This window comes from Chlorocebus sabaeus, chromosome 15 (assembly GCF_047675955.1).
Source record: "Chlorocebus sabaeus isolate Y175 chromosome 15, mChlSab1.0.hap1, whole genome shotgun sequence".
Classification (NCBI taxonomy): domain Eukaryota; kingdom Metazoa; phylum Chordata; class Mammalia; order Primates; family Cercopithecidae; genus Chlorocebus; species Chlorocebus sabaeus.
The window spans coordinates 1,773,560-1,784,555 of NC_132918.1; the positions used below are offsets into that span (position 1 = coordinate 1,773,560).

Genomic DNA, 10,996 nt, shown 5'->3' on the forward strand with positions numbered 1-10,996 from the left:
AACCAACAGTCAGAAAACTGTGCCACACGTGGGACCACAGGTAGGAGCCCAGAGCCCACAGGGCCAGTAAGCCCACCCTCAGTATGCTCTATGGATGATAATCACAGGCAATACAGACACCAAGGGCACTGTTAAAGACGGAGAAACAATATGAGGGTCCCAAGGGTGTGGAGAGGAATGACAGATGAACCTTCCCTCCATGCCTATAATCTGTTTCTGCTTCAGTCGGCTTAACATGTCCAGCTGGTGCCCAGCTGCTCGGTAGCCTGTTGGAGGCTGGGGAGTGGTGGTGGCTGAGAGTGGGGGTGGGGAGGGAATGCCACCAGGCCAAAGGGTCACCTCCTACTGCAGTACAGAGAATGAGTGCTGGTTTCTCCTAATAGGACTGAATTTCACTTGCGCCAAGCCACCCAAATCCCCAGAATGAAAGCTCTGCTCCATTCAAAGTCCCAGAAGGCCAAAGTGGAAACCATCATGAGCTCTGAGTCACACCTGACCCAGTGAGCATTCTCAGGCCCTGCTGAGTAAGGGAGGGGAGGAGCCACAGGAGGCCCTCGCTGAGGGCTTGAAGGCAGAGGGTGTGCCAGCCCCAGATACTGAAACAAGTATCTGGGGACTCTTGCCTCTTCACTACAGCACCTCATGCACTCGCTTTTATGTTTCTACTCTTGTTGTCATTCTGGACTCACTGGTGATCGTTTATAAGAACTCAGAGAGCTTTCCTACTTGCTTAGTGAGAAGTGCCAGTGAATTTACTTTTCCATACCATGAAGATGCCCACAGCCTTTGATCACAGGCTGGGCTATCCAGATGGAGACTTGGCCATCCTAGGAATTCTGTTACAGACTTTATGAAAATTCTAAATATCGTTTTGAAAATCCAAAGGATTTGTTTCTCAGGCCCAAAGAACAGAGTGCAGCCAGCTCACACCACTTGGGTATCTGAGGGTCCACTCAGCCAGACCGATAGCCAGGCAGTTCTCCAGGTCTTCAGGAAACCACTTCTAATGCCTTCCATGCAAGTCAGCTATTTGTTAGTGTGAGCCAAAATCCCTTCCAGTGGCTTTTCCTTGGCTCGATGATCAGTTAAGAGGAAAAGGGGTATCCTTGGTTTTGGGGTACCTTCAGAATCTGAGTAACTTAAATGTCTTGTTTTGGTCAATAGATGATTTTGCCCATAGGAAAAAAAAGTCTCTCTGCAACACTGTAGATGTTCATGTGAACAACTCAGAAAGCATGCTGGAGGAAGGGAACACTCCTAGCTGCTGGGGAAACGGTGGCGTGGTCAGTATGGCTAATAATATTTAAGAGGGTAGCCAGGAGCCTGTGTGGTTTGTTCACCTCATGCTAAGTTCCAACCACAGTACATCATAGGTACACAACACTGGCGGCTTTCTTCTGCTGGGTCAGCAGAGCCCACAGACAAGGGGATGCTGTGGAACCGGAATGGAACATCATGAGGGATATTAACAACTGAGTCGGCATCTCGGGAGGATTGACCTGTTCCACATTCAACATTCACATGCATCTGGTTTTCAGCCCACATGACCCAGAGGGCAGCAATGCCAGAAACTACTGTCACCATCACACAATATTTTCTGAACCTCCACCCTGTGGGCTGTGTCCTCTTCAACTCTGGGCTCAGATGTGTCACCTGCTATGGGTCTTGCTGCCCCAGTTTTCAAGCTATCTATGGAGAAACTGTCCCTTTGGCTGAACGTCCTCCATGTGCCCCTATAGAGAGCAGTGCTTTCACGAGCCTCTAACATGGACTGAAGGCATTTTCCCTGTGCAAAATGCCCTCAGCAAAGTGCATTCAGACACATGCAACTGCAGACAGCTGCTGGGGGTACCCAGAGCCAGCGAAGTCCATCCCAGGAGATGGTTCTTAATCAACCCTCCCTCGTCCCCAAAGAGGTCTTCTCATGGCATTAACCAAGCAGTCTCAATGTAGAAATTCAGGTATCATAGGTCCCCTGGCCTCTCCAGATACGTCTCCAAAGGATGGAATGAGTTACATTTTCTGAGCCCTCGGGGTGGATGTCAGGGTAGGGTGGAATACAAAATTTGAATGGGCTGGCTCAAAGCTGAAAGCAATAGTGAAAACAAATGGAGAACTCACCACCATTTCCTGGACATGGAACATCTCTGCACCACCAGATGAGAGTCGATTAGGGAAAGAGATGCTGACAGATGACCCTGGAAGGGTGCTCGGGCCAGTGTTGTAGACCTGTGGGTGTGGAACACACACAGCAAGTCTCAGGGGAAGACAGCAGACCTCCATTTCCTGTCATGCAATATACATTCTAAGATTCTTTGAAATCACATACAGAAACTCTAAGGTTCGGATCTAGAAGGTCACGACTTGAAGTAAAGTGAACTACTGAAAATTTCAGACACGAAATTTCAACAAAATAGAAACACTTCTAACATGTATCTAAAAATCCCAAACTTTGAAATTACCATATTCCCTTTCAACATTTTACTGTCTTCTTCCTGCTAAAAATTATTTTTCTTTTTACACGCGTAAGAATGTACTCATAGACTATTACACTTGGTGAAAACTCAGACGTCATAATCTAGTCCAGTGGTTCTCAAACGTTAGCATAACATCAGAATCATCTGAGGGACTTGTTAAAACACACATTGGTTGTGAGGGGTATGGAGTGGGGGTCATGCCCAGAGTTTCTGACTCAGTAGGTCTAGGGTGGAGCTGGCAGATTCACATTTATAACATTGTCCCAGGAGATGCTGATGTTGCTGGTCCAGGAACCACCCCTTGAGACCCACTGATCTGGTCCAACCTCTTTCCTTTGCCAGTTTGAGGTAACTGAGGCCCTTAAGGAACAAGTGGGTCATCCCAAAACCAAGTGACTGAATATACAGAGAGAGCTGTTTTTACTACACTAGCCAGCTGATTTGGTTTCCAGGCAATCTGCAGCTCATCCCTTGCACAACTGCACCCCTCTTCTGTCTCCCCTCTGTCTCAGCATTTGGTTGTATAAAGCTTTGTCTCTCTTGTCTTCCCTAGCATTTCTCCATTTTCTGTCTTCAGAAGTCAATCATTTCCCGAGAAATGAGGAAAAAGATGGAGGTCACAGAGACCAATAAGAGCAAGGAGGGAGAGAAAAAGTTGAACATGAAACTTCAGGAAGAAACAGAATTTGCAGAGGAATAAAAAAGGTGAGTAGATCTCTAGAGACAGAAAGTAGATTAGCGGTTGCCTAGGACTGGGGAGCAGGAAGAATAGGGAGTAGGACAGGCAGCAATGACACGCCCCCCCGAAGATGTCCATGTTCTCATCTGTGGAACCTGTGAATGTCATGTGGCCAGGGGGAATTAAGGTTGCTAATCAGGTGACCTTAAAATAAAGAGGTTATCTTGGATTATCCAGGTGAGCACATTGTACTCCCAAGGGTCCTTATATAGGGAAGAGGCAGAAGTCAGATCAGAAAGAGATCCTAAGACTTGGCCAGCCATTGCTGGCTTTGAAGATGGAAGGGGGCCATAAGCCAAAGAATGCAGGCAGCCCTTAGAGGCTGGAAAAGGCAGGAAGTGGATTTTCCCCTGGTGCTTCTGGCAAGAACACCGGCCCCAACACTTTTGGGCCTGGCAAGGCCCATTTTGGACTTTTTTTCTTCAGAACTGTAAGATAATAAATTTGTGTTGTTTTAAGCCACAAATATTGTAGTAATTTTTTATAGCAGCAACAGGAAATTAATACAAGAAGCTATGTCAATGGGTTTGGAATTTCTTTTTCTTCTTCTTTTTTTTTTTTAAACAGTCCAGAGGTCTTTCATTTTTTTAACATCTATTATGCCATGAATTTATACAGTTCAGGCTCCTTCCCATTGGTTCTCACAAAGTGTGCTTCTCTGGGTGGTGCAGGCTTGCGCTTCAGTTGGACAGAGGTATCTTTCTCTTTGGCTTCCTTCTTTTTTTTTTTTTTCCAAGATAGAGTCTCGCTCTGTTGCCCAGGCTGGAGTGCAGTGGCCTGATCTTGGTTCACGGCAACTTCTGCCTCCTGGGTTCAAGCAATTCTCCGTGCCTCAGCCTCCTAAGTATCTGGGATTACAGGCGCCTGCTACCATGCCCGGCTAATTTTTGTATTTTACTAGAGATGGGGTTTCATCATGTTGGCCAGGTTGGTCTCGAACTCCTGACCTCAGGTGATCCGCCTGCATCGGCCTCCCAAAGTGTTGGGATTACAGACGTGAGCTACTGTGCCCGGCCAGCTTCCTTCTTTTTCTGATCATTTTCCTTCACGCGTTTCAGGAAGCGATCTTGGCTCTTAGAGTGCTTAATGTGCTCAATACGCACATTAATTCTCTTGGCAAGAATCTTGTCCTTAACTTGTGTTTACAACAATGCCAACAGTATGCTGGGTAACACTGTAGACTCTTTCAGTTTAGCCACGGTAATACTTGCAGAGCATTCCTTTTTGAACAGTACCCATTCCCTTGATGTCTACAATATCACCTTATAGATTCGCATATACGCGGCCAAAGAAACAACTCCATGTTTTCTAAAAAGCCTAGAGAATATGTATCAGGTGCCTCTCCTCTTTCCCTTTGCGTGCGACATTTTGGCGAATTACTGGAAGATGGCGGTCTGTTCAAAAGGCTGGAATTTCTTTTGGGGGGGATCAAAATGTTCTAAAATTTTGCAACAACAAGGATGGAACTGGAGGTCATTATGCTAAGTGAAATACGCCTTGGGGGGCCGAGGCAGGCAGACTGCTTGACGCCAGGCGTTCAAGACCAGCTGGGCAACGTGGCGAAACCCCATATCTAAAACATTAGCCAGGCGTGGTGGTATGTCCTTTTAGTCCCAGCTACTCAGGAGGCTGAGGTGGGAGGATTGCTTGAGCCCAGGAGGTTGATGCTGCAATGAGGCAAGACTGCACCACTGTACCCCAGTAGCATGAGTGACAGCGAGACACTGTCTCAAAAAAAAAAAAAAAAAAAAAGGAAAGAAACAAGCCAGGAATAGAAAGACAAACATCACATGTTCTTATTTGTGAAAATCAAACAAAATTGAACCCAAACAATTGAACTCAAAACCAAAACAATTGAACTCCTGGAGATAGAGAGTAGACGGATGCTAACCAGAAGCTGGGAAGCCTAATGGGGGGATGGCTATGGCGGGGGGAGGTGGGGATGGTTAATGGATTAAAAAAATTGAAAGAATAAGACCTGGTATTTGATAGCACAATACGGTGACTATAGTCAATAATAATTTAATAGTACATTTTAAAGTAACTAAGAGAGTATAATTGGATTGTTTGAAACACAAAGGATTTCTTGAGGGGATGGATATCCCCATTTTACATGATGATTATGCACTGCATGCCTGTATCAAAACATCTCATGTACCCCATAAATACATATACCTACCATATGCCCATAAAAATTAAAATGAAAAAATTTTAAAAATATTCTACAACTAGATGATGATGATGGTTTCACAACTGTGTAAACATATTAAAATAATTGAATTGTATGCTTTAAATGGGTGAACTTTAAGGTATGTAATCATATCTCAATAAAGATGTTATTTTTAAAAAGATGAGTAAAAGATATAAGTTTTATTTGTCAATTTAAAACTAAATGTTTAAAAAGGACGAGTAGGAGAGAGGAAGGAATGACATGCTGCTTGGTGGCCTGGGGACTAGAGAGAGAATCCAGGGAATCTGCAACTCTGAAGTTGAGGTCAGAAGGGCAGAGCCAACAAAAAGCCAGAAATCTTACCAGGTCTTCACACATGACAGGATGTATGAAGATCTAGCTCCAGGCAGCTCTTCCCTAGAAAACTGTGTCTTTGGTTTTCTGCAATAGTTGGTTCTGCTTCAAAGAATAAATAGATAAAAACTGATAGAGCAGATGAGTGGTTGTTGCCAACTCCTGATTCAAAAATGAACAATATTCACCAAAACAACCTGAAGACATAGAAAAGGAAGGAATATCTGGCCATAGCTGAAATAACTAATTTGAAATGAAACAGGAGTGCACAGAATTAAAAAGAAACCTACTGGTATGTCTGGGAAACCCCAATTCAAGCATGAATGGGGGTAAGCAATGAAGAAAAAGATGCTGATTTCCACTATTTCACTCATCAGAGCCAGGAGGACAGGAGAGCTTGTATCACCATCTTTATTTTTAACAAATGTCTTCATATTGGATTCTCTGAAAATGTTCATGTGCAATCTCTGCATTAGTTTTGGCCGTTGTTTTTCAGGTGGGGAAATGCTTTAAATTTTGATGCCAAAAAAAGCCTCTCAATTGTCGACGAATTAATGTGTCTCTGTTTAAAAACTGTGATGAAATGTAGAAAGCAGGCCCAAGACTAGTATTTCTGCCTTTTTCCTGTGTGCAATGGCAGTGGAGCCTTTAAACAATCATGTACCTTGTTGAATAACTGATTTTTAAAAGCACAGAAAAATCTGTTCATATGGAAAGTCTTATGTTCTCCTTCAGGAACAATATTACCGGAATAAGGAAATATAGAAACATTTTCTCCATATTCCTGGCCGCCTCCCACAGTATTTTCACCTTCTGGTCACTGCCAGCCTGGTTAGTGACCTTCCTGCAGGACAACCACAATAACAACCATTATACCAATAAATAAGTAGTCAGACAATTCTCAAGGAAAAAGTGGGCTTTGCTAACACAGAAGGATCTCCTTCTAATCGAAGGCACACACTATCAATCTTTCAAGACCCAAGTCTCTCAACCCTGGATTGAATGCTGTGCACTTCCTCAGGCAATGGATCATGGAGGAGTTTATCTAAGGGACATGCCAATCACTCATTCCCCAGGGCTAGATTCTCTAGCCTGAGTCCTATTTCAGGTCAGATGTGAAGAAAACTATTTGCCTGAATACCAAACTTTAAGCTCCCTATAAAAATCACCTTCAGAGAAACAACTGGAAGGATAAACTGCATACCCTCAGATTTCTTTCTTTCTTTCTTTTTTTTCCCAGAGGGTGATAAGAACATTTGGTATCTTCTGTGCAATCCCTGTTCTTCTTTTCCTTCTTTCAACACTCATACCCTCTTCATTACATGGTCTGTATTACTTGAACCCCTCTAAATAATTTTCTGAACTACATCTTTAATTGCAAGATACCCCCAAAACTATAAGAGTAGGAAAGAGTATAAACAACTAAAATGAAATAAACCCATCTGGTCTTTATCTATTTCCTACCCAATTATGAAAAGCAAAGGAGAAAAATAAAATCACTAAGAAAAAATTCAGAAATGCAGAGGTCCTGTTCACAGCAATCACTCTACTGTCTCAAAAGCAAGCTCTAACCCCATCCTTCCCTTTCTCCCCCTGTAAATCAAGAGCCGGCTGTGACAGTGGAGGCTTAGCTGGTCAGAAGGCATATCCTCTGTGAGTTGGGGACATGTGTTATGTATCATGGTTTTGGGGTCTGTTGCTGGGAGAATACTCTGGAGAGAGGAAGACCATTGTTTGTCAGAGCCCACAAATGTTTTACTGCCACATTCTCTAGACCCTCACCCTGTCATTATTTGTCATCCCCTAAGTCCACCTAGGAGAGGCCACAAGGAAAGAAAATAATTGTTATTTAGCCACAGCAGTGAATGCCAGAGTGGGAAACCATCTCTCCATGGGGAAGGATGCAAGAGGCGGGGAAGGATGCAAGAGGCAGAGAAGAGTTCTGAGAGGTAGAACCAGAGAGTGAGGAGATACGGACTGCAGTGTCCTATGGGTGAGCTGGGCCCATCTCCTTCACTTCACCCACACAGGGCCCAGCCAGTGCCGCCAGGTCTTGGCCCCAGCCCAGATTCTCCCAGCTCTGGGACCTTCAGCACATCCTTTCCTGTTTGGGCCTACATTTCATGACGTGAACATTATATGAAATTCAAATTTCATTGTCTATAAGGAACTAAAGTTTTGTTTCTGTGGTATCTATGGCTGCCTTTGCACTACAGAAGTATGGTTGAATAGATGCTGCAGAGGCCGAATGGCCCACAAAGCCTAAATTACCCCATGGCTCTTTTCAGAAAAAGTTTGCTGACCCCCAACTAAAAGAAGAAACAGTGTCCTTCACGATGTCCACAGTCTACACCAAGTGGACCTGCTGGAAATGATGCCTGTGTGCCCAGGTGAGCCAGCCACGGCTCAGTGAGGGAGCAGCGTGCCCCCTGAGGGGGCTCACAGGGGCTCACACTGCTCTGCTCTCGCAAAACTGCCCTTCCAAAAGTCTGTTCCCCTGTGGGAGGAGGAGGCTCCTGGATGAGTTGGCAAGAAAATCTCAGGAGGAAGGGACAAAGCAAATCCAAATCCTCTGAGGCAGCCCTGCCCAGAAGGTGGGGAATGATGGAGAACAGAAAGGGGTCCTCATGGGGCCATCTGGGCTAGGACATTGGCTGAGGCCTCCACCACGCAAAGGACTTCTTGGGGAAAACTGGTGTTCATAATGTGGACCTTTCCTTCCAAGTCCTGAAAAGCAGAGGGGCCTGCACAGTAGAGTACCAGGCATGGAAGGGATTCATTCTATGTGTGGTTACAGATCACACATACACCACACGAGCCAACCACAGAAAGGTTTCTCCTGACAAAAGCCTAGCCCTCTGTAGGAGAGACATCCCACGTGCCCTTCTGTTAGCCCCAGGGACAGAGGAGGTCTCCAGGAGTGGGTACCTGAAGGGTGATATTGATGGGCTGAAAGTGACACTCCAGGTCATCCAGCTGAATGAAGTTGGCTGCATCCACGGACTCTCCATATACAAAGGAGGTTGGAGACATGATTCTGAAAGAGGAAAGCATGAAATCTGTCATCACCACCCACAGTCAAGCACCCGTGATCACTGCCATTCTGGGAAGCAAATATTTGTCTCCATTTAATCCAGTGTCTTGTACCCAGTGTTTCCCTGCTGGGGCTGTTACTTCTCTCTCCCATGAACAGACATAGCCAGGCTATGCTTTCTGATAAGGCATGAATAGTAGTGTCTTCTCATCTTAGGTTACGTCAATAAACTGCATGGAGAAATATGCACTGGGATTAGTTTTCTGAAATGACAAGATTATCAAGGCTTTGATTTTTTAAAAACTGGATTATAAAAGTATACATTTTCTGTTTTGTCATTCAAAAAATGTTTTATAGGTTGAAGAAGATGATCATAAGCTTTTAAAAAATAAATATAAATGAATTATATATTTGGCATCCTAAACCCCACTCTATGACAAATTCACTTTAAAAACTTAAATTTGTCAGCCTGCCAAGATGACTAGAAGTTAGGCATTTGAAAGCTGAGTCCATTCATTTACAGCATTTTCCCTTGGATTTCAGAGGCTACATAAGAGGTGAGAAGAATTCAAGCTCAATTTGCAGCAATGCTTTCAATATTACTTATATGAACACATCCCTGAGAAGAAACAAAGCTCAGACTGACACTCCCAGACAAATATTGAGTTCTAGATGCTGGAGGCCACTCACTTACCTAAACACAACAACGGAAGATTTTTGAGACTAAGTCCGAATAGACAACAACTCATCCATTTTCAACGTTTAGCGCATTATTTTAGTAAGGTAGTGAGTTCCCAGCATTACCAAATGACAAGAACTGTTTTAGATTCCTGGAGAGATCAGAGGTTGACTCATTTGTTTAACTGATGGCTTCATCAGGAGCTGTTAACATCTCCCAGCAAGATCCTCTAAGGCCTGATTACATGATCAAGTGTCTGGGGGTGGTGGGGAGAATGTTTTCTCTTTGTCCCCAAGGATAGGGCTTGGTTCTGGGTATATTCTTGCTGTGCCTTTGATGAGACAAGTAAATAAATGATACAGTTAAAAATAGAGCTGTGAACAGAGGCAAAAATATGCTAATTTGCAAATATATTCCACCAGTGCCTCATGTTTAAAAAACATGACCAAAAATGCCAAGAGCTCAGGAGCAGGAATGCCTGGAGACTCATTCCACTGGCTCCCAGCAGTGTGGGCTAGTGCAGGGATGGCTCTCCCTGCAAGGGATCAACATTTCCACTGCTAGTCAAGACTGCGACCCACAAGCACTTGAAAACCGAAAAGTGAGAAACTGTGAACCTCCAGAAAGTTCAGCTTGCATTTGGGTCAAGGGTTCAGTGGGTCCTCATCTGATCTAACCTAATTGTGTAAATCTTTTTTCCACTATCAAAGAGGTGTCCGTTCTGTTTTCTGAAGCTGGAAAGAAACTGAGTTCCCATTTTTCCAGGCCAGGGCTTTGGCTGAAAACTGGTCTGGGTTGTTTCAGGTCTCCACAGACTGCAGCCCAGGGTCCTGCTTTCCAACAATGCCAGCGGCACCGAATGGCTGTGGACTTCACCCAGACAGACGGTGTGGCCATTGGGATGGTTCCCTGCCCATTCCAGACCATTAGAGACATCCTGAAGAGCCACCTCTGGCTCTGCAGAGGGAGTTAACAGAAACAAGCAAAGCCAGTGCTGACTGTGGAGCTAATCAGAAAGCGGTCCTCCTGTGAGCCAGGACTGGAGACACATCTGGTGGTAACCTCTGGCCCAGCAGCTTCCAGCTGAGATTTTAATCCCAGGATCCATGCTGCCTGTTACCACACGGCATTCTGGAGGGACTAGGGGTGGATGGGAATATATGCATATAAAGGTATATGGAATGTTCAAAGAAACTATGGGGCTTAAACTCGTCATCAAACTTCTCAGGTTATCTAACAGGTGGGTGGGTAAGTGGGACAGAGGAGAAAATAAGGAGGGAGGAGGGTATGAGTTACTGCAGTTAAAGCTTCATCCTGCTTTTCAAGGCTGGGAGGAAGTGGAGGTGGCACAGCCCCTGGCTCCTGGCTGTCTACACATGCAAATATGAGAACACAGTGTTCCACTGGAGGGCACCCCTGTGTTGTGGCAACCCAGGACCAGGCTACTCACCCGGTGATGGATGTGTCCACCTCGTGCATCAGCGGCACCATCAGCACGAGGGTGTTGTCGTGCAGGGATTCAGAGCGCTCCATGTTGCCACTG

The 10,996-nt window shown here is 44.9% G+C and overlaps 1 protein-coding gene across 3 annotated transcripts in view; it reads right to left on the bottom strand.

The window, feature by feature from the left end:
* ITGA9 (integrin subunit alpha 9) overlaps positions 1-10,996 on the bottom strand; it is a 384,455-nt gene that overhangs the window by 71,463 nt on the left and 301,996 nt on the right. For all 3 annotated transcript variants that reach the window (XM_007971773.3, XM_007971776.3, XM_037988454.2), the window contains exons 21-23: positions 10,904-10,993; positions 8,669-8,777; positions 2,122-2,229 (exon numbers count right to left, since the gene is read on the bottom strand). In XM_007971773.3, coding sequence (XP_007969964.3) covers positions 2,122-2,229; positions 8,669-8,777; positions 10,904-10,993 — 307 coding nt within the window. The remainder of the gene's footprint in view (positions 1-2,121; positions 2,230-8,668; positions 8,778-10,903; positions 10,994-10,996) is intronic.